The sequence below is a fragment of the Aspergillus affinis genome (assembly GCF_023601865.1).
Source record: "Aspergillus affinis strain CMG 70 chromosome Unknown NODE_82_length_168771_cov_87_400459, whole genome shotgun sequence".
In the NCBI taxonomy this organism is placed as follows: Eukaryota; Fungi; Ascomycota; class Eurotiomycetes; order Eurotiales; family Aspergillaceae; genus Aspergillus; species Aspergillus affinis.
In genome coordinates, this window is record NW_026515863.1 from 138,246 (window position 1) to 160,729 (window position 22,484).

Here is a 22,484-nt window from a genome sequence, read left to right on the forward strand (position 1 = left end):
AGTGCAAATCCCTGTAAATAGTGTATGTCATCTTCTTGCACGACGCGACGCGAATTCAGCATCGCGACCAAGGGATCTGAAGTCGTTCAGTCTCCCTTGTGACGGAAACGTTGCAGACCACGATCGTCTCGTCTTCCGTCGCACTCTACCCCGACGCAGGACGCGGAGGAAGAGCAGTCGGGGAGGGAATCCGCCGAAAGGAGGGGAGCAATGGTGTCGCGAGCGCGGGCGGCGGGGAGACGGCGTGGTATTTGTAACAGGAAGGAATGAAAGGAAGGAAAAGAACGAGCCCAAAGAAGCAAGCAACGGCCGATTGGCAGCACGTGGCCCGAGCATTTCCCGCTTCGGCCGAACCGTGGGTTGCCTGAGGTTCTTGAGGTTCCTTTTGGCGTTCTTGACTTCTGGGGCCTTTCGTGATAGTTAATACTCCCGAATACACCTAACCAAGGGCCTCCGCCCTGGCCTCACCTGCCTGCTTGGTGTTCTTACCTTGTGATCATCTTTTCGTGTTCAATCATTCAATCATTCCCTCGTGTCTGGTCCCTATTCTGCTCGTCGTTATCGTATGTGGCGTCTATCTTGGTCGAATAGGACGTGGCATCAGGGCAGTCCGCTGGGGATGCATCCTTGGTGAAAATGAATTGGTTTGTTGTGCGGTGTCAGATTCTGCGCCGTTGGCCTTCGGACCAAGATCGGATTTTCCGACTAGGGGGGCCAAAAAGCCAATCCTGGCCCTTGCAACGTCTGATCACCAACGGCGTCTCGCGGATCGGACGACCGTTAGGATTCGGCGATGCCTAGCAATCTGCGTGGGAGGGGTTGGATAACCGAACGACAAGAGAACAGAAGTTTGAAAAAATAAAAATCCAGCAAAGTCAGAAAGTAGGGTGAAACAAATGACCGTTCGGCTCCGAGGGTTGACTTGGAGTTGAACCGTTGAACCCCCCGACGATAATCAATCCGGACAGACTTGTGGCTGGCTCACCTGAAGGTCCAACGTCTGGCCGCCACACACTTACGGACTAATGTGACCACTGACCAGGGTTGGACGCCGTAACGGTCCGTTTGTGGGGGGGGGGCTTCGTTTCTTCGGATCCGAGATTCGAAGGTTACAGCCGACATCTCCCCTTTCCACTTTAGATCCGCCAGCTGCCTGTCTCTTAATCCTACAGTCCTATCAAGTTTGCAGCTCGGAAATACGGACGACTCTACCACAGTGCTGGCACCATGACCCCGGCCCAGGTGGAGATATTCCCCTCGTCTCTAGGAACCGCGACGACGGTTTTCTTCCATCGTTCGAGCTCGTCGGCCGTGACTGTTGACCCCGGCCAATGATTCAACAATGACAGCCAACAAGTGGCGCGAAAGGAGCGACCCTGCGCCGAAGCGATCATACAATACTCGCAGGGATGAGTAACCCGACTTCATCCGTTGGTTGGTTCCCTATCTCGCGGCTTGAATCTAATCTCGCTTGTTTTTTTCTTTGTCCTCGATGGTCGACTACAGCCTGAAAGCAACAATACGACGGACACGACAGACTCGACCAGGAAGTCTAGAACCGGGTGGTGCGATGATCGAGTCAAAGACTCGGCCGGCGGTCGGACGTGGGCTCAGAAGTTGAGATTCACCGTGGCTGCTGGGGTTCGGGAGAGACAAGTTCCGGTGAGGGGTTCAGAGACCAAGCGCAATTTGGTCGAGTCAGTTTCTCAGTTTCTCTCCCGGGTGGATTGATATTCTCCGAGAGAAGGTCTCTATCCGCGGATCCCGCAGAATCTGTTCATGTCCGCACAGCGACGGCGACTACTTGGGGCGGAATGTGGCATGTGATAGCTACGATGTGGTGGATACATAAGAGATTGTGCGCCCGGACGTCATCAAAGAAGGGCATCGAGGAGAGATAATTCTTTGTAATGGAGGTCTCTTCCTGCGTCTCGTCCACCTCGTAGTGCGCGGCTCTATCCACCGTTCGTGACGGCTAGAGTGCCATGGATACCGGAAGGGCAAGAACACAGACTTAAGGAAGAACACTGAGATTTATAGGTAGTTAATAAGTGTAGAGAAAATTGCGAAAGAGCGAGGATTAGCATGTTTCTTTGCTCTGACTTGAAATCAATCGACTGTATGGAAAACCCACAAACACGAGAAGGTGAAACAAACACCGGGCAAACCTTAATTCCCCTGACTAGTGCGCTTCCGGCCAATCCGTTCCTGAGGACTCCAGTTGCCTCTTGGGGCGAGTGCAAAGAGTGCATACAGAGTCACCTGTTCTTCTCTGTACTATGTACAATGGACTCCGTACTTCCTGCAACTAAGCTTTGTGGTTGGTAATACCTTCGGTTTTGGTGCTGACGGCTGACCACGGGACCACCTCCATCTCCGATCTCCGATATCTTACGAATATACCCCTTGCTATTAAAAGCACAATTCTAAGATTCATCATTATTATTTGCGAGAATCTCAATCTGGTCACACTCTGTGTGCTGCTTTTACTACATCAAGGCTAGTCCCCTCTCTCCCCTCAGCCCTACTCTTACAAGCCCCTCCTTCATCAAACTGACTGCGACATTGCCCCATCATCAGCCACTAGAATCTCAATCTCTGGCTCAAAATAGAAATCCCCTTCAACAATCAGCATGCAGCCCTCCGTACTCCGTACTCCTGCCAGGATCTACCGAACTCCCACCCAAGCCGGATTCTCGAACCGCCCCCCATTCAGCACTGCCGATCTCATTTCCTTCAGACCCAGGAATGATCGGCATTCCAAACACCCACTCTAACGGGCTGAACCCATGAATTCGAGCCCGGTAGCATTGCAGTTTGCACTCGACCACCGAATCGGGAAAATGGGGTCTGCAGACAATGAATTCAGGGTGATGAATCCTTTCAAATCGCTCTCGAACTTTTGAGACTAGACCGCTTGATTTCCAAGCGATGTCCATCGTTACCTCCTTGGATCCTGGAACGTCAACAATAATGAGCTAGATCTACATGGTTTATCGGATCTTGTCTGCGGGCCTCACAGACATATAAAGTCATCGAAATCTGGACCGCGATTGAATCTCGACAGCCATTTCCTTCTTCCTTTCGGACGCTTCCACCATTAATAGCACTTCGCTCATCTCAATCACCATGGACAAAGCCAAATTCTCCGCTCTCTCCCTCCTCACCTCCCTCTCCCTAACCGCCGCCTGGCTCCCCGAAACCGACAAGGAAATCACCTCCAACTCCGGTACCAACCTCTTTAGAAGCTCGAACGGCAAGATCCGCGGCGTGAATGTCGGCTCGCAATTTGTCTTCGAGCCCTGGATCGCTGAATCCGCTTGGTCCGACCTCGGCTGCAAGGATAAAAACTCCGAGTTCGACTGCGTCTCCTCTCTGGGGCAGGATGCCGCCAACACGGCCTTCGCGAAGCACTGGGCCTCGTGGATCACGGAGGACGATATCTCGCAGATGGTGTCGTACGGACTGAACACGATCCGCGTGCCGGTCGGGTACTGGCTGAAAGAGGACCTGGTGGACAGTGACAGCGAGCAATTCCCCCAGGGTGGCGAGGAATACTTCAGGAAGGTGTGTGGTTGGGCCAGCGACGCGGGCTTGTATATCATTGTGGATCTGCACGGGGCGCCGGGTGCCCAGACGCCCCAGAATGCCTTCACGGGTCAGTATGCCAACGAGCCGGGCTTCTATGAGGACTATCAGTATGAGCGCGCGCTGAAGTTCCTCGAGTGGATGGCCGACAAGGTCCATGGGGACGAGGCCTACCGGAACGTGGGCATGCTGGAGGTGGTGAACGAGCCGGTCCAGAATGCGGATCAGACGGCATCTATGAGGTCGAGTTACTACCCGGATGCATTTGACGTACGTGCTTATCTATTCCATTCTCTCTCCTCCCTCGCACTGTGCCTATTCAACGGAGAATCCCCTCCCGCTAACTCACAGCGAAACAGCGCATCCGCAAAGCCGAACAAAACCTCAACGTCGACAAATCAAACTACCTCCACATCCAAATGATGGACAAGCTTTGGGGTGCCGGTGATCCCCACGAATCCCTTTCGGACGACTACTACGCCGCCTACGACGACCATCGGTACCTGAAATGGGCGGACGTGGACGTCTCGCACGACAGCTACATCAGCACCTCGTGCAGCGACCAGCTTGACAGCAACAAGCCGACGATCGTGGGCGAGTGGAGTCTCAGCGTGCCGGACGACGTGGAGCACGACGACGAGTGGAACCCCGACAATAACCAGGACTTTTATAAGCGGTGGTTCGCGGCCCAGGTCACGGCGTACGAGAGGCAGCAAGGATGGGTGTTTTGGACTTGGAAGAGTCAGTTGGGCGATTTGAGGTGGTCGTATCAGGGTATGTTTTTACTCTTCTCTTCTCCCCCCTCCCCACCACCCCCCACTCTTCTTCCCATTCTAGGTGCTCTTTAGTAGATAAGAGTATAAGGAAAAATATTGACATGCTTTCTGCCATAGATGCAGTTGAGGCGGGCGTGATCCCGAAGGACTTGAACTCGCTAGCTGATCTAGGAGTGTGCAATTAGGACTGTCGTTGAGATATCTTTATTGACTCATCGCTAGTTTGAAGACTACAATTGAATAATGCAATAACACAGCAAGATTTGCAACTGTTCATTCCCAAATAAAACATCCAGACAGCAACTCAGAAGAAGGTCCTTCCGAGTGCTCAGGCTCAACTTCGTAGAGCAAAATAGGACCACCATACTAACTCTTCCAGACTAGGTACATACAGCCAAGCACCAACCCCCATGGACTTTTAGCTTCCATAGGGCCTAGGAAAGTTTGTTGTCACTTTTAAAACTGCAAAGACAGAGGGCCAGAGGTAGGTACATTCACTCAATCATGCTACGCATGAAGGGATAGAGAAATTGACTTTCCATGGTGTTATTAACTTCAAGCATGGTTGAACCAGCGGCAGTGACTTCCTTGGTCACCGTCACTAACATTCCCACTACCTCGCTGCTTGAAATTCTTCTTTTTATTTACAGCTTTTCCCCGTCTCTTCAACTTTCCAGCTCAAAGATGCCGTCATTGTAACAAGCAAGCCATTACTGGTATCGAGGAATTTCCCATTCGGGAGTAATGATCATGCTAAGATCAAGTCGATGACGCAATGGAGAGATGAATCGTGAGTTGAACGCCCTCCTGCCCACCCGCTCCCAAGCCCTCTCTCCTTACTAGACAGCAGACTGTCGGCTCATTGCATGGACTTACCGATCTGTATAGTTTTTCTCTACTCGGCCGGCGCGAGGACCATGAGGTTGGGTTCCCAAAGACGAAGCCGAAATGGTACAGAGGCTACAATTGACCTAGCTGTTGTTGAATGTGGCGATTCTCGATCCGTGGGCTTTTCTGATCATGGAGAGTTACGGGCCATACAGTTTGGGTGATGAGGTTGGAGTAAGCGCATTGCCATCGTGGTAATCCTGTTGCATGCGAACAACGTGGCACATCGCCCTAACTGGTACATCAATAGCAGAACGCCGCATATAAAAATGCACATCTGCCACGACGCGATTGCGGATTCAATGGCGCAGGAAAACGGAAAGACTGGAGCGGAAGCTCCAAAAGGTCACTGAAGAAAAAAAAGTCCTAGAAGAGGATACCTTGAAGTACCAGCAAATAATAGAATACTCAAGGCTATTTACAACGGTAACTTTGACGAAAACGTCGAAAAATACTACGACATAAGCGGCATGAAAGTCCTAGAAAAAGTTATAGATACGAGGAACTGGCACAACTTCATTATCCAGGACGTTATCGTTAGGGAAAAATTTAACATCCTCACCGAAACCATCAAACAGATAATCGCTAAGTATAAACAACCGCGCGTTAACGACCTGATAAGAAAACTAAAAAAGGCTATAGATAATTCAGATTCCGGTTGCCTGTCCGCAAAACCCGACAACTCGAAACTTAACGATTTAGAACCCAATGGCTTGAACGACGACCCAAAGAGTCTAACGATGAAGAATTTGTTAGCAGCCTTAGAAAACATCAATATACCTGCGGAAATAGCAATAGGAGAAATTTATAAGACAACTCTCGATCAAATAGGGGCATAAGAAACCGCTTATACAATACTAACTTCCTGCAACATTCCCAGTCTAGACGACGACATCAGTTTTTCCCCAGCAACAACCCAAAAGGTTACCCAGGTACTCCAATCGCCTCCTCCAGATTTCCTCCCCTTCTCAGGCTTGGACTCGATCCAACATATTATTGAAGACTTTCCCCTGAGGGGGATAAAGTTAAAAGAATACAAAAATTTCCTAGACGAACTGTGGACAAACGCGGAAGAGCTTCCTACAACGGGTGATCTATGAACTTTCCTTTTATGATTTCTGTTTCCCCTATTTACTTTCTTTTTTTTCACCGACTACGTTCCGATATCCTTGTAAGAGCCAAATTTACTACTCCGGAATGACGATTCTCTTGGCAATGAAGGACCGTCTTGAGTCGGAAAATCTTAAGAAACATATCGTTATCCCGGTAAGTAACTCACTTCTTTCCTTCTTTTTCCTTCCTAGTCTAAGCCCGAAGCTCTGTTTTCATCACTCTAAACCCTTCAAGGTGTTTTATTGCTAACAAAATGTTATGGGTTTGGCTAGGTCATGGTTTTCTCGTTGGTGGGTGAACGCAATGGCAGGGTGTTGACGGCCTACTTTGATGGAGAACGCCTGGCGATCCAGGCATCTCAACCTCGTTTTGAGATAGTTGGCAGCAGGAGTGAGCGAGGAGGAAAGTATGACTAGTCTTTAGACGGTGGAGTACTCGGGAACAATAGGTTCGGTTATAAGTTTGACGATAGAGCATAAAATCAGCCCGATCTAGAGGATCCGGAGCTATAGTTTCTCGAAGACATGCATAGAGATTGCTATGAGGAGGAGAAACCAGTCACACATGGGGAGCTGGGAGGTTTTGATATATGGTAGTTCAAGTATCCGTGATTGGACTTTGGATTTTCAAGATGGATTTATATTTATGATTCTAGATCTAATATTTTGGACACGGAAAAGCAAAATATTTATATTGAACCAATCCAACTTATAATATAAAGCAGAGACGAGCGGAAATAACAAGTCCGTAGCCGCGGCCGGACATGAGATTAATTAACGAATGCTGGCTAGTGTCGAGGCGAGGATACGAAACCCCACGGGGAGATCCCCAATAAGGTAAATACCTAACAGCCTAGTCTCTGCCGGACTTGATAAGTCCGAGGAAATGGCCCCCAGAGAACGGCGCTGACTGGATGAGGCGGATGAGGCGGCATTACCGGCACGCAATATCCGATCAAATGAGCTGTGATGTCTTTATATCCCATGGTCATTGCCTAATATTCCTAAACACTAAGTACATTGCGCTTGTCACAAGGCCGGATATTAAAGTAGAACATGTTTCCAAGTGGTCTTATCATATCATCTCTCATCGCTTCCTCAATTTATTCTCGTCGTTTCTTTGGTCCTTGAGTTTACTGTTATGTTAATCTAGATCTTGTCGGCTCGCTCCACGCGCTCTTCCGTCGTCTTGTGTTCCATCTCGTATCCCGCCTCGATGTCCTTGATCTTCTGCTCTACAACGGGGCTCGATTCCACGCCTGCCACAGCTGTTTCGAATCGTCGACCGCGCTTCTCCGGTCCAAAGGCCGTGGTGACCATGATGCCGGTGGCGATGATGGCAGTCGCGACGCCCATGGTGGGCCCGTAAGCAGGAGCCGGCTCGCCTCCGGGGCCTTTCACGAATGTCTTCTCAGCGATGGCGTTCACGATCTGTGCTGACGGCGAGGAGATCATGTTGCCCAATTGGTAGGTGATACCGGGGAATGAAGAACGGAACGCCGGCGGAGACAGCTCGTTCAGGTGGATGGGAATGACACCCCATGCGCCCTGGACGAAGAACTGAATGAAGAAGCCCGTCGCGCTGAGCGATCGCTCGGTGTTGGGCAGGATCCACGCGGGGATCAGCACTCCCGACAGGAAGGCCGCGACGATGATGGTGCGCCGACGACCGAAGAACTGCGAGAGGTAGCCCATGATGGTTCCGCCTACGCAGGCGCCCGTCTTCATCAGGATCGAGGCGCGCGACGCTTGCGGATTGTCCAGCCCCTTCTGCGTCAGCATGAAGGTCGTGTACGAGTCCTGCGACGTGTGCGAGTAGTAGTTGAACCAGGTCATCAAGATGACGCAGTAGATGCACATCTTCCATTCCTGGCCCAGCATGTGCTTCGTTTCCTGCCAGAATGCCTTGGCGTCTTTCGACTGTTTGCCCGCCTTTTTGGCCTCTATGAATTGTTTGGATTCGGGGAAGAGAATGCGAATGAGACCGACGCCGATGGAAATGCCGGCTATATTGGAAATGGGGGTCAGCGTGCCGAGCTTGTTATATTCGTGTCATAGACAGTTGACATACCTGCGATCCAGAAGACCGTCTTCCAGGTGTCCGTTCCGCCGCCCACTCCGAGATTCGCACAGGCTGCAATCACATATCCCAGCGAGTATCCTTGCTGCAAGATGCCCGACATCAACCCGCGAGCGTTAACCCTGACCATCATTAGCATGAACAAGAACAATGGCAGGTATGTCTGGCGACACTCACGGGCAATGCTCCAGAGCCATGGCAATAGCGTTACCATATACACCTCCCATGAACAGACCGAACAGACTGCGCACCGCCAGGAACTGCTGGAATGTTTTGCTGTAGATCGTGGCGATCTGCAGCACGCCCAGCACGATCATGTTGACGACCATGGGCCATTTGCGACCGAACCTGTCACCAGCCAGACCGAAAGCCGCGGCACCGACACTGCGAAGCAACAGGGTGAGAGTAATGGCCGTGGTGATGTCGGTCTTGGAGCGATCATAGTACTTGGACAGCTTGACGGTCTGGATGGACAGTGCATGGAAATCAAATGCGTCGGCCGTCCAGGCCGTGAAACCGACGACGAAGAACAACCAATCGCGCGCGCTCAGCTGCATGAACAGGCTAATGGGGTTCTTCAGAGGCTCGGGGGCCTGCCATTCGGTGCGTGTCTCGCCATACTCGTTGGTAACTTCCACGCGCTGCTTCCAAATGAAGAGGTCATTCCAGGCCTGCTTGGTGGTGGCCCAGATACCTTTGGGGATGGGATCGGCAGGCTCGTTGGTAGCCATCTTCGACCAGCACGACACGAGCGAACAGAAGAAACAACGCGAGGGAGAAGAGGAGCGAAACGAGAAAGAAGAAAAGGAAGTGTGTCTAGTCGAGGGAATCGAAATTCTGTACGACGTGCGAATCCTAGCCAGGCCTTTTATACCGTCCAAATTGCAACGCAAACCCCCACCATCCCACCTCGAGTTCTCGACCCAAATTTACCTCATCCTGTATCTTTCAGGTATGCTTTCCCCACGGGGATTCAATGCGCGACCCCCCGCATGACGCTGTGATATCGATCCCTAGTCTCCACGTCTAGTCCCGCTAGGTCGCGCGCCGAGAATCCCCGCGAGAAGCTTCCAATCTGGTGGAGCCAAGATGTCGCCAAGCACCTAAGCATGGGCGTGGCTGTCAGCACCACCAGCACGCGACTCCGGGTTGCCGTTTGACGTCGTATCTCTGGCTCTGGAGAGTCTTTGCCCAGACAGCGCTAACCAGCCAATTCCATCCTGGAGGGTGGGGTGCTTTTCCCTCCTCGTTTCTGACTCGCAGAGTTGGCAACCGGCTGTTGGACAGGGAGAAAAAAATTCAAGCCCCCTACCGGCAAGTTCCCGAATTTTTGCAATTAGAGCCGAGGGAATCAAGTCATCCAGATTTGACGAAGTTGTCATTTTGCCGGCAATGTTTTGGTGAAAAGAAATGGGAACTAGGGGGGCTGCGGTGAGGCCAGACATGGGCGCATTCTCATTTCTCTCCCATGCAAGTCGACAAGAACTCCCATGATGCCATGATGTGAGAATGGGCATCTCCCGGGCCTTCTGATCTACGGGCATGGCCCGAATACGGGGCGCCCCATTCATAGGAAATTTTCAACCCCAGGATTCCCCCAGACATGCCGATCCCTATCCCCGCAGCCAATCCCACCGCTGGTATCATATTAGACCCCGGAGTCGGAGGAGAGGAAAGTTGGCCTGCTTCGACTGCTGGCCTCGCACGTCTCGCACGCCGCAGACCGCGTGGCGTCGCTTGGCAGAGCCGCCTTGGAGGGGGTTGTGATGTCTTGGAGACGCTTGTCTGGTAGGCATTGCAAGGCTTGATCCTGATTCTCGGAGAGGATCGGAAGGACCAGCGTCGCACAAAGCGACAAAGAGGAGATTGAGATTGACAAGACCTCTCCGAAGCTGTTCTTGTTTGCTGATTATGAGCGATTTTCAACTTATTGTGGGTTTGCACCGAAGGAACCAGATATCGGAGGTGCTTTTCTCGTTTAGTCTCGGTCCTTTCGAGTCACTGAGGGGCTCTGGGGTCTTGTCGGTCAGTCTAGACTGGGGTGGTCTCATGGAGATGTCCTACGGGGCACACGGGATGCCCGTTCGTCGGCTGCAGGTCTCTCCTGTCTCCATTCCGTGGGGAGATGAAGTCGGTATAGTAGCCCTAACTAGTCATCGCCATCCCTGTCTGACCTGGGCCGCTAGAGCACCACCACCAATCAAGCAGAAGGGAGGTGTTGCCGTCTCGGCTACGTTGACTGAAGAAGAATCCCAAATTTATCTGCTCTCTTTGCTATCTGGAATCAAGTTTCCGAATCATTCCTCCCTGGGGATCCCGATATTGGCTCGGCATCCTGATGCGGTAGCAGTGTCCGAACTAACACTCCACGGAGAAGATCTCATTTCATCTCATCTCCTCTCCCCCGTGTCTTGGTACTCCGAATGCTGCTAGTGCTATTGGCATGATAGCAAGCGTAGACTCTCATTGGGCATTGGAAGCGCTTATACTAGCAGCTAGACTCGTTTCCACTTCCTGTCTCATCCAAGAGCCTGGGTGACTTGCCATTTCGGTCAACTGTTGAGGCACAGATTCGTACTCGCCAGAATTCGGATTGGAAAGATGCTTCTTCAACTTCCTGGTCGCGCCGATTACCTCGGGCTTACTTCAATAATCGGATGAAGTATGATTGATCATACGATCGGGAGGATTTGGTCTCGTTACGCAGTGATGTCCTACATATTAATGCTGTCAAGCTTATCTCTTGGGATGCTCTACACGCCGTCATCGGCTTTGACTGAGTCTTCGCCATGAAAGGCTGAGCGATTTCTGGTTCCGAGATATTCTCTAGCTTCTGAAACAGACTCCCTTCCTTTTACGCGAGTTTGAGTTTCTTTGAGAGACCCTTGTTCTATATGATGGGTGTCATTTAGCAAGGAAGAATCTTGTGTAAAGCGCCAGCGCTACCGGCGGAATCGCACTTCCGTAGTAATAACATTCACGACCTAATGCTCCCACACACGGCCCAGCATAACAAGATATTTCTTTTACATAACTCATTCCAATCTGAACCAATGACTCTTTATCGTCTAGAAGATCAATTCCAAATATGGCTTGTTCAACGTCCAAAATGCCCACCACGACGTCAAGACTGTCCATTCGCAGTAAAGATCATCGTAGGGCTGACTTGGCGCTTTTCGTTCTCCTTTCATTATCTTGGATTCAGGGTCCATGTCACGAACCATGTCAGCGTTGCATCAGGGTCTTGTGTGTCTTGATCCCTTTAAAGTTTGTTCTTTGAGGTCTGTCCGTGCTTTATAGTTCTGGTTTTGTGGCGCGGGGAAGTATTACTTCTACTGATTCCGCATCGCGTGCTCGTGTGGTGTGTCACTCGATCTGTGGGAAACTATGGAATAGGTGAATGCTCTCTCTAGAATGGGACAATCTCATCTTTTTCATGCTCATTAGAAGGTTCAAAAGCTTCGATTGGTCTTATCACCTCACCCATTGCAGAATATGACAGGATGTCACTGCGAACCGCAAGAAACATATGTAGAGAATCTAGGTACCGATATGAGTATAATGTTGGCAATCGTTCGGACTTCTAACTAAACCAAAAGGCCAGGCTAACTAATGGTTCAGTCCTTGTAGTACTTGATATGTCAACAACATACTCGTACAGCGCTGAATATATACATCCGAGAGGGGGCTTAGGAAACTAGTTTCCTAGCAGGTCTTAGCGGACAGTGATGAGTAGGAGTCGTTTCTTCCTCGCGAAGAAAACCGGTATCCTCGATCACGGGAGTTTCATTCTCTGCTAAACGAATAAATGCTATTAAACAAGACTGACTCACAGGAATAAATCACCTCGATGAACTACAAACGCGCCTCTGGCTCCTCGCCAGTTCCAAATGGCGCCTTATACCCCTCGAACCCTTTCTCCTTGACCTCGGTCATGATGCCTCGCAGCCTGCCCAGCCCACCAAAGAAGAACGGCACAGTCGTCGGTTTACCAGGAATATTCGAGTTCGTCAACCACTGCGGCACCTTAACGAGGAGGGTCGCGTCGGCACCCGTCCGACAGGCCTCCGTCCACGCTCGTTCGGCCTTCTCGGTGGGCTCGATCACGCAGCGTCGACCGGTTCGCTTTGACTCCTCCTCAGCATGACGCACCTGGTCCGTCATGAACTGGCCGTTCGTCTCGGACAGCGCGCTGACATTCACGAAACCCCCGTTCGGTCCGTTGATCATGACCAGGTTCGGGAACCCGTTGACTCCATGCCCTAGGTAACTGATAGCGCCGTGCGCCCACTTGTCGCGCAATCGCTTCCCGTCTCGTCCGCGAATATCCACTGACCGGTAGCTACCGTCATACGCGTCGAAGCCTGTCGCGAAGATCAGCACGTCTAGCTCGTGCTCGGTGCCATCGGCTGTGCGCAGTCCGCGCGGCGTGATCGCCTCGATCGGGTGTTCGCGCAGGTTAACCGCGAAGACATTGTCACGGTTGAACGTGTCATAGAAGCCGTCGTCGCAGAGAGGTCGTCGGGCGAAAAGATCCGTCGGCATCAGCGCGGCCCGCTTGGCGGGGTCTTTCACGATGGAGGCGATCTTGCCGCGAATGAACCGGCAGACTTCCTCGTTCGCAGCCTCGTCGATGATCACGTCCGAGAAACCCCCGAACATGAATCGCAGCCCGTTGCCGTCCTGCCAGAGGTCTTCGAGCAGCTGCGTCCGCTCCGCGGGGGGCAGCGACATCAGGGCCCGCGCTGGCTCGGTGAACCCCATCGCTGTGAACGAGCCTTTCGCGTCCCGTATGATCTGGGAATATCGCGCGTTGATGGCCCGGCGGTCTTCTGTCGTTACTGGGCGGTTGCCGCTGGGCACGCTGTACTGGGGACGTCGGATGAAGACGTGTAGCGATTGGACATGGGGAGCGATGGCCGTGACGACCTGTGTGCCGGATGATCCGACGCCCACGACGCCGACGCGCTTGCCCGTCAAGTCCACCTCAGGTCTCCAGGCGCCCGTATGCAGGGTCTCGCCACGGAAGGCCCCTATACCGGGGACTTCCGGAACGTAGGCCGAGTGCAGGATGCCCAGCGCGGAGATGAGGTATCGGGTGTAGAAGACGTCTCCGGAGCGACAGCGCACCGTCCAGCGACCGGCGGCGTCATCCCATACAGCGCTCGTCATCTCGGTGCTGAGCTGCATATGCGGTCGCAGGTTGTGCCGCTGCACGACGTGTCGCAGGTACTCGAGGATCTCGGGCTGGGTGACGTACCAGCGCGGCCAGGGGTAGGTCTGCAGGAGCTTAGTGTCGAAGGTGTATCGGTACATGTGGCTCCAGGTGTCGCTCATGGCGCCGGGGTATTTGTTCCACCACCAGGTGCCCCCGACGTCGGCGGCCTTGTCAATGGCTTTGACATTTAACCCGAGTTGCAGGAGGGAGTAGAGGGCGTAGATGCCGCCGAATCCGGTGCCCACGACGAGGGCATCGACGTGTTGTTCTTGAGGCATGGAGGTGGAGTGTTAGTAACAGTAGGACAGGAGACAGGAAGGTAGAGGAAGAATGATTGTGAAAAAACCGAAAAAATAAAGGGGGACAAGGGGAGAGAGAAAGAGACAAACACAGGAAAAGTTATTCCCTAGAAACCACCGGACAAGAAGCGACCGATCATATATACCACACCGTGCGGAGTACTTCTTCCTCCTCCCCTCTTCTCGCCACCCTGTTTCCCTGCAGAACTCACATCTCAAGTATCTCACCCAAGCGCACAGTGTACGCCCAGACCTGCCACCAGCAGATCCCTTTGAACAAGCACGAATCATTTGACGCTCTTCCCACCTATCACAGTGACAAGAAAGGTCCCGGTTGAGTCATTCACATACAGACGCTTGAATCATGATTGCTTCGCACGGTCCACAGGGAGGGCTACTAAGTTTCTTACCCCTCACACTTGGGCGTTTAGTCTGTGTCGGGGATGCAGGTCGTGCAAGCGATAGACGATCGCGCGGGCCGAGAGCGGATAAGAGTGTCATTTGATTTGAAAGAGCGAAATATGATTTCGTGGTTTGATTGCGCAAGTGAGAGGGAGAGATATATTTTATAAATGTTGAGGCTTCAGCAGGTCTGTTTTATGGTGTTTACTGGTTGTTGGACGATCAGGCACGGACAAATGATCGACAGAGTAGGTACGGAGTATGATTGCAGGTGGAGCCTAGTGCTGATTTCAGGCTTCGTCGGTAGACAAAAGAGCAAGGAGTTGCCCTGTTAGATAATAGCGCTTCATTAGCTGGCTCTTATCCAGTAGGTTCTGTAGAAAACTAGTAACTGATGTTCATTTCACAATATGAGACAATCTTATGTGCGCATGTAATGGACAAAAATAGAAAGAAACAAAGACCAAAATAGAGACATCATGTAGAAAAATGCCCAGAAAAATTGTAGAGACCGTGTGTACCTGACTGTCCATATATTCTTAATAAAGGCGAACGGGGAAATCAATGCCCTCGGTCCATCGAGTACTACTCAAAAATCAGTATCACATCAAAGAAATCCGACCGCGCAGACTTACTGGGGCACCATGTCATCCTTGGTGTAATGTAAATCGCCGTAATCAGTTCCATTAAACTTGCATTCTCCGCCACGCGAGCAATTTAGACCGTGCGGGCAGTGGTGACTTAAATAACAGTTATAGTTATCGCATTCCGGGCCGTGGGCACACATCGTCGTGCGAGCCTTGTATCGGTGGACGGCGACTTCCCCGGGGGTGAGCTTGACTGTATGTTCCATCGGACAGGTGGTTTTGCGGTCGCAGCGGCCCACGAGGTAGAGCTGGTTGCAGAACGCCTTGGGCTTGATTCGCTCCACTTTCTCCCGGTAGGAGGCCTGGTCGGAGGGATTGTTGGGATACTTGTTAGGCGGGTCGATCCGCAGTCCCTCAATGTTGTATTCGATGACCTTGGCAGGTTTAGTCTTGGCCGGTGCGATCGAGACATTCTGATGACCGTTGGCGCCCCCGGCAGACGCGTAAGTGGACGACGTGCCGGCCGGATACTTGATGGAGTAGCCGCCATTGCCAGAACTCGCTATCGATTCTTGATCCGGGGATAGGAGTGGTCTGGCAGTAACGGGCGAGGGGTTACGAGGAACGGGAGCAGGAACCGTTGATGGTTGCTCAACTGGGGGCGACGCGAGAGCTGCCACAGGCTTCAAAGTTGTTGGGGACAGAATGCGTCCGGGCTCCGCGCGCAACGGCTCGGCCCGAAAGACGGAGTCAAAGCGAGTCATGGTGAAATCTAGGGACTTAAAAGACGGCTGGGCCGGAGTAGTTTCTAGCAGAATGATGCGTTCTTTAGCCTCGTAGTCATCCTCGTGCTCCCGCAGTTCATGGAGATAGCCGTTGTCGTGGCAGCCTGCAAAGAAGATCTTCTTGCATTGGAAATTATTGTAGTAGTGGGAAAGCATTTCTAGACGTCGAGGTTAGCCAAATAAAGCAGAGCAGGAAGGTCTAGATCCAGGCCAACTGACTACGCATCTTAGAATCGGCATTCTCCTTGCCATGGCCGACGTTGACAAAGTCGAACTCCGCCCGGCTGTTAGTAAAAAGTTCGGCAAAGAGTCGCATATGGGCTTCCTGTTCGATCACCTTGGCCATGCATAGAGATTTGGCAAGGCCATTCAGATTAACAAAGATGCGGACTATAACAGGGATCTGCTCCGTTCCTAAGGGCGTGTCTTTGAGATGGCTTCGCACAGCCTGCCGCAGGCGGAGGGCGGCTTCAGGGGCTCCCTTTTGCGGATCGCGCAGCAAATCATCGTGGAAAATGGCTCCATCCCCATCCACCAAGACGACCACATAGGGTTCTTTATTCTAGGGGGCTGTCAACCATTCAGTCCCCTTCAAGCCGAGAGGGGAGGCGCCAGTAGGGGAGACATACAATCGCATACTCTAACATCTTCTTCTCGTCCCGTAGTTTACGAAGGTCAAGCTGATAGCGAGTGCGAGACTCTCGTTCGTGTTCCAACTCAATTTGAAGAGTTTCCGACTGGGCTTCATATTCGCGGGTTCTCTCTAGGAGACTCTACAGCGAGTTCATCAGTCCGGCCGACCGTCGAGTGCCCAAAAGAGAACAGAACAGGACAGAAACAAAGAGCGACAGGTCTTGCGGCACCACTCACATTAATTAGATCCGCTCGCTCAGCATCCAGACTAGCATAGCGTTGGAAACGAGCGACTAGATCATCTAATGACGAGCCCATGATGGGGGATTTAGACAGCATGCTGGATGCTCATCGGGGGGAGGGGGGAGGTGGAAGAGAGAGAGAGAGAGAGAAAGAAAAACAAAATTGCGTTCCAATCAGCGGGAGAGAGGGTCCACCGCCTGGCCGATCAAGGAGAATGAACATGGATACATCGCTCGACTCTCCTGGCGGTTTCCGTCTCGCCCGGCCTGGATTCCTGTGCCTAGCTAGGGACATCCGAAACACCCATTTCCCCCCTGCTGAATTGAGTTCGATCCGTTTGCTGCAGACCCATTCACGATTCTCTTCCTGGCGCGACCGTGGGGAAGTGGAGCCGTCGTACTTTGGTCCTTGGTTGTTGTTGATATCGGAGTATACTGTTCACCGTGCATAATCCCGGCCTTTCCCGGGAATTCCGAATCGTCACTTGACTGACAGGATTGGGGTGATGCACCATGGGAATTCATGGCACTGAAGGCTGTTGATCGGGGAAGTTGCCAGCGTCGCGAGTCGCGAGTCGGTCGCCAAAGTTAACACGTGGTCACGTGTTAACTAAAGATGGTACTGATTACTCATCTGGATGCCTTGGTGTCTAGGTGTCTGGGCGCTGCTGCCTTATACTAACGTGCACATCAGAATGCACTGGAAGCACCCAAAGATCATGCCTGGTGCTGAGGGAAATGGTATCTAGCTGACCACTCTCTATACCCCAAGGAACAAGGCTCAACTCCCGGTCTCCGAGATGCTACTGACATTGCAAACACGTTGTGTCTCGAGGTTGCACCTGCCAAATGGAGCATACCCTCTCTCTCCTCTTGCCCTCAGACTGTGCTCGATGGGGAAGGTGGCTTCTTTCTCAATTAATATGATGGATTCTGTCGGAGGCCCTCCCTGGGTCATTTCTAAACGTCCGACAACCCCAAGCATCGTTAACACAACGTTCTCTCCGCGAGAAAACAGGCCGAATGCCAATCATGCGTCTCGTTCTGCTTTGTGTCCTACTCTTCTGGGGCGTCTGCACCGTCCGTGCTCAGGCTGAGCAAGAAGGTTCAGTGGGTTGGGCACCGCCAGGCCTCTTTCGCCCTCGCCAGAAGAACAGCAACCCCCCTTGGAGCCCCCCTTGGAGCCCCCCTTTGAGTGCTCCACGGTGCCCCCAACATGCTGTACAAGAGATCTCCGCCCCCAAAGCCAATGTCTGGCAGGACCTAGCACCCGAGGAAATCGCTTCCGTGGTGGAATGGCTACATCAGCAGCCCGAGTTGAACCTAACTGGGAAGGGTGCTGGACCCTGGGATAACTCCATGTGAGAACGGGCTCTACCTGCCGATGGATGTTTACTGACCAGCAATAGTGATCTAGTCGAGCTTTTGCGCCCGAACAAGAGCGACGTCGTGCCTTATCTCGACAACAACGGCACCACACCCCTACGGTTTGCCCGTGTCACCTTGAACAACCGTGCCACTGTCGATGCACACTACGCCGAAATTCAAGTCGGTCCGCTGCCGGTCAAGCAGAATGTAACGCAATGGGCGCCAATGGGGCTTGGCTGGACACGTAAGTCGAATGGAAAGGTTCGCAACCTGTACGCCGACGTTGGAACCCTGGGAGACTGGATGTACAATATTAGCGCTAGCATTGTGGATATCACGCTGGATCTATGGAATGGCACCGCGTTGGGCCTGGAAAATGATACCCTGGAAATCGCCGGGTTTGACCCCATGTGGCAGGACGATGACCGTGTCGTGCGCTGGGATACTTTCTGGAATCACCCGACGGACGAATTCGATGCGAGGACTCTTCTGCCGCTGGGGCTTTCCTTCAAGTCCGACGTGACCGGTCGCGATCCTTCACAGTGGGAATTAGAGGGCTGGTTATACAACGACATCTTCTACAACACAACCGAGTCTTTTCGTGCGGCCTATTATTCTCCTGGCTTCGAAAAGCTGGGCGCCAACGTTGAGGGCGACTGGGCTCGCACCGGCCAGCACGGCGAGACACTTCCACAGGACGAGAAAGAGCCCCCCGTGTCGGTGGCTCCGGGAGGCAATCGCTTCTCGGTGGATATAGAGAAACAGTATGTTACGTGGATGGACTTCGCCTTCTACATCGGTTTCTCGCGCCACACCGGGGTTTCTCTATTCGACATCCAATACCAAGGTCAGCGTATTTTATATGAGCTGGGCCTACAGGAAGCATTGGCCCATTACGCAGGCGAGGATCCGGTACAGTCGGGCATGGCATTCCTGGACTCCTTCTTCGGATTTGGACCGGACACGTTCACACTGATCAAGGGTTTCGACTGTCCCTCCTACGCCACTTATCTCAACTCTTCGTTCTACGTGAACGAGACGACGCATGCTCATATTGATAGCTTGTGTCTGTTCGAATATAACGCTGACCACCCACTCCAGCGCCATACCGACACCGGATACGCGGGTGCCACCCGCAACGTCTACTTCACGCTGCGGTCGGTGGCGACGGTCGGCAATTATGATTACACCTTTAGCTATACATTTCATCTGGACGGCTCCATCGGCATCGACGTGCACTTTTCCGGTTATATCATAGGGGCGTTCTACGCACACAACGATGACTACGGCTATCAAATTCACGACGCACTGTCCGGGTCGATGCATGACCATGTCTTTAACTTCAAAGCCGACTTCGACGTGGTCGATTCCGCTAATTCGGTGCAGCTGACGTCGGTTGTGCCTGTTTCCAAATCCTATGTCTGGTCCAAGCGGCCGCGCAACACCATGATGCTGCAGCGGTCCCTGATTACCCGTGAGGATGAGGGCCGATTGAATTGGCAGCCCAATGGCGCCAAGCAACTTCACATCGTCAACCAAGACGCGCCCAACCGTTATGGGGAATTCCGTGGCTACCAGATTCTGCCCGGACATACGGCGCATCTCACGGTGCTAAACTCGAGCAACCTGGCGAACGCGGCACACTGGGCCGAGTACGATGTCCAAATCACCCGGCAACATGACTGGGAGCCGCGTTCGGCTCATCCACTCAACAACCAGGACGTTCATGATCCGCCCATCAACTTCGAAGACTTCTTTGACAACGAGAATCTCAATCAGACTGATTTGGTCGTGTGGGTGAATCTGGGGATGCACCATATCCCGAACACGGCGGACTTGCCCAATACTGTGGTATCCTCACACTCCAGCGTACGCTTTGTGCCGGTCAACTACTTCCCGCTGAATCCCAGTCAACGCACAGTTCAAGCGGTGCACATCCACTACGACAATAAGTCAGCGATGGTGGAGGACTTTGGACAAACGGGAGAGAGTTGCGTAGTGCCAAGCATCGACGAACAGCTGGAGCCGTTGTATGAATATCAAGGGCATGTAGATGTCTGATCTCGGCGTGGCCCCAACAGTCAAGTGGTTATTTTTAGATCAGATCCAGGCTGTTAGTCAGTGGAGCCTTCCACCATGGTCCTCTTTTATTGGGCTTGACATGAGAGAACTGTAGGTATTCTCTACATAGTTCGAAATTAAATATCCAGTTGATGTACCACGATGGCAGCACACAATGCGCGTAACTCTCCATCACCAGAAAAGCCTTTAGATCTACAATCGCTACGCCATCCCTTTGATGCAAATAATCGTCGTATTGGGGCCCCGCTTCTGCGAAAGTGATATAGACCGCAGGGCCACCCTGGGAGATGAGGAGGTGCCTTTTCGACGCAAAGCACCTCGCGCGATTCGAAGGTCTTGATTAGACTGTCCAAGTTGCTTCTTCCCAGTGGTTAGAGCGGCAAATCGGCCTTCTGCCTTTTTGTATCTCTTCTCATAATCCCATCCCGCGTTGGTTCTGAGCTCTGTATCCGTAAAACGAAGTCGCCGTAAAATTTCCCCTTACAAACAGTATAGACTCTCATATTTCCAAAAGAGTTCTTTCCGCCGTTGCAATTGAGGATCTTGACGACTATCTCTGCCGACTCCTTCATCTGCTGGTCGATTTACTGTGGCAGAATCCTTGTGGTCTTTTTCACTTCGAAGATCCCCAGAACGAAATTTCTTAGTCGGCTCAGAAGAGCCCCATCGGTCAGGGCGCCAAAGACAACTTTTTTGAATTGCCATAAGTCTGACTATTTGTATGGTACAGATGTTAGCAAACACAGCTCTTCTCAATCCCTTATATATAAGGTGGAACATTGGTTTCAAGATAGCCTTGAAGAATGGAATAGTAGCTTACCTTCGACCTGCAGACACTCACTGCTCCTGGAATTCCAACACGAATGCCCTCCAGTCTGGGGAAATCTCCTCCAGGTTTTCTTTTTCTTATTCGATCTGCATACGGCCAACAGTCACGCGCAGGTAAAAGTTGAACTCTCTTGAATGTCTCAAAAGCTCTACTACCTGTACCTAGGAATGGATGTACTTCCGGTTGAAACTCCCATAACTCCATCATCCGTGGCCAAATGGCCCGGAACATAAGGAAATGCTTTTTGCGCATCTTGGAGTTTGATCCTATGTGATTTATGTTCTGAACCAGCTTTCCGATCAGGTTGCCGCTCTGGAGAAGCTGGTTCTGATGTTTGAAGAACTTCACCTCGCTTTGCCGTAGGGCTATAGTTAATACAAGATACCCAATTGGTATTCACCCTGGGGTTGGTGATGACTTCACTATTATAACTCGATAGATAAGACAATCTTCTTCACTCTTCTCCGCTTGAACCTTTTCTCTTTATGTGTATGTTTCGCCTTCTCTAATTATGAAAGAGCCTACATGTTCTTCTTTTAAGTGGCTTCCACTGGAACTGGACATCTGACTCATACTTTAAAGTTACCTTGTACTCTGGTGACTCCTTACTAAATTTTAAAACTTACTCTTCATATCATACTTCTTTTCTCTTTTATTCATCAAATAAGTTATTGTTTCTTTTATTCTACCCTCATCTTATCCTACTCGCCTCTTACTCTACCTTGCCTTATCTCACTCTTCTCCATCTTACTTCTCATCGTTCAAAAAAGTGGCAGTGTCAAAATTGCCACCATGCACGAAAGGAAGAACGTCTACTATGATGCTCAGACTCATTATCTAGCTCAAGAGCTTAGGAAAAAGTCCCATATCGATTATGCAGAGGCTAAGGCCGAGCTTCAACGAAACAACGAAACGGACAAAAGGCACGGGAAGCCTGTCAGCTTCGCGCAAATCGCTACAAAGAGGCGCTCCAATCCGAAATCATAATACCCACTAGGGATACAAGAAACCCTCCGGATGTCACGCCAAACACACGAGTGATTTCTATACTTGGACTCGACGAGCCAGATGAGTTGTCACAGGCAGCTTGTCCTTCTCTAGGTGATGGATGGATGGTATCGGACTTCTATCTCTGGTTGAATGTTCTCTGCGGCATGGGGAAGAGTCAGGAGTGGATTACAGCGATGAGCCCGGATTATCTGATCAACAAATACGGACGAGAGGACAAGGTCACGATGGTACGCATCGAGGAGACTGAAGAGACAAAACAAGTCCAGACAAAATGGGCCTCTGGGTTCGTGCACGGCGATCCATTCGAGGACTGCAAGGTGGTTCTTGACGAAGACAGCGCTGCATATCTAGGGGATAAGATCACTCAAGGACCTACTGGACGGGATTTACGCGAGTCTTTACTTGAAAGATTGGAGGCGACTGTTGCCGAAGCTGCCAGATGTGGAGATACTGTTCTGATAATGATTTTCGCTCTCGGCGGTTATGAAACACATAATGGCCTCGGTCTCGGGGTTTAATTTGGCATGCAGCTGGAACCAGAGGACCTTTTAAAGCCAAGTCACATTGTACCCGTGCTATCAAAG

The 22,484-nt window shown here is 51.7% G+C and overlaps 7 protein-coding genes across 7 annotated transcripts; 4 read left to right on the forward strand and 3 right to left on the reverse strand.

Moving 5' to 3' along the window:
* Nucleotides 1-3,129: 3,129 nt before the first annotated feature.
* On the forward strand, nucleotides 3,130-4,549 carry KD926_010600 (glycoside hydrolase family 5 protein; the record flags this gene model as incomplete). The annotated part of the gene is made up of 3 exons (XM_053102980.1): nucleotides 3,130-3,858; nucleotides 3,948-4,362; nucleotides 4,482-4,549. 3 exons carry the CDS (start codon nucleotides 3,130-3,132, stop codon nucleotides 4,547-4,549), a joined length of 1,212 nt encoding a protein of 403 aa, XP_052953637.1.
* Nucleotides 4,550-7,513: 2,964 nt separating this feature from the next.
* KD926_010601 (carboxylic acid transport protein) lies at nucleotides 7,514-9,175 on the reverse strand (the record flags this gene model as incomplete). The annotated part of the gene is made up of 3 exons (XM_053102981.1): nucleotides 7,514-8,370; nucleotides 8,436-8,566; nucleotides 8,622-9,175. 3 exons carry the CDS (start codon nucleotides 9,173-9,175, stop codon nucleotides 7,514-7,516), a joined length of 1,542 nt encoding a protein of 513 aa, XP_052953638.1.
* An 872-nt stretch (nucleotides 9,176-10,047) lies between these two features.
* KD926_010602 (uncharacterized protein) lies at nucleotides 10,048-10,877 on the forward strand (the record flags this gene model as incomplete). The annotated part of the gene is made up of 2 exons (XM_053102982.1): nucleotides 10,048-10,232; nucleotides 10,427-10,877. The coding sequence occupies 2 exons, from the start codon at nucleotides 10,048-10,050 to the stop codon at nucleotides 10,875-10,877; spliced, it is 636 nt and encodes a 211-aa protein (XP_052953639.1).
* A 1,422-nt stretch (nucleotides 10,878-12,299) lies between these two features.
* KD926_010603 (flavin-containing monooxygenase) lies at nucleotides 12,300-13,940 on the reverse strand (the record flags this gene model as incomplete). The annotated part of the gene is made up of 1 exon (XM_053102983.1): nucleotides 12,300-13,940. One exon carries the CDS (start codon nucleotides 13,938-13,940, stop codon nucleotides 12,300-12,302), a length of 1,641 nt encoding a protein of 546 aa, XP_052953640.1.
* Nucleotides 13,941-14,902: 962 nt separating this feature from the next.
* On the reverse strand, nucleotides 14,903-16,707 carry KD926_010604 (uncharacterized protein; the record flags this gene model as incomplete). The annotated part of the gene is made up of 5 exons (XM_053102984.1): nucleotides 14,903-14,948; nucleotides 14,999-15,893; nucleotides 15,955-16,297; nucleotides 16,365-16,508; nucleotides 16,606-16,707. 5 exons carry the CDS (start codon nucleotides 16,705-16,707, stop codon nucleotides 14,903-14,905), a joined length of 1,530 nt encoding a protein of 509 aa, XP_052953641.1.
* A 926-nt stretch (nucleotides 16,708-17,633) lies between these two features.
* On the forward strand, nucleotides 17,634-20,039 carry KD926_010605 (putative membrane copper amine oxidase; the record flags this gene model as incomplete). Its single annotated transcript, XM_053102985.1, has 2 exons — nucleotides 17,634-17,971; nucleotides 18,020-20,039. 2 exons carry the CDS (start codon nucleotides 17,634-17,636, stop codon nucleotides 20,037-20,039), a joined length of 2,358 nt encoding a protein of 785 aa, XP_052953642.1.
* Nucleotides 20,040-22,001: 1,962 nt separating this feature from the next.
* On the forward strand, nucleotides 22,002-22,418 carry KD926_010606 (uncharacterized protein; the record flags this gene model as incomplete). Its single annotated transcript, XM_053102986.1, has 1 exon — nucleotides 22,002-22,418. The coding sequence occupies one exon, from the start codon at nucleotides 22,002-22,004 to the stop codon at nucleotides 22,416-22,418; it is 417 nt and encodes a 138-aa protein (XP_052953643.1).
* Between the last annotated feature and the right edge of the window lie 66 nt (nucleotides 22,419-22,484).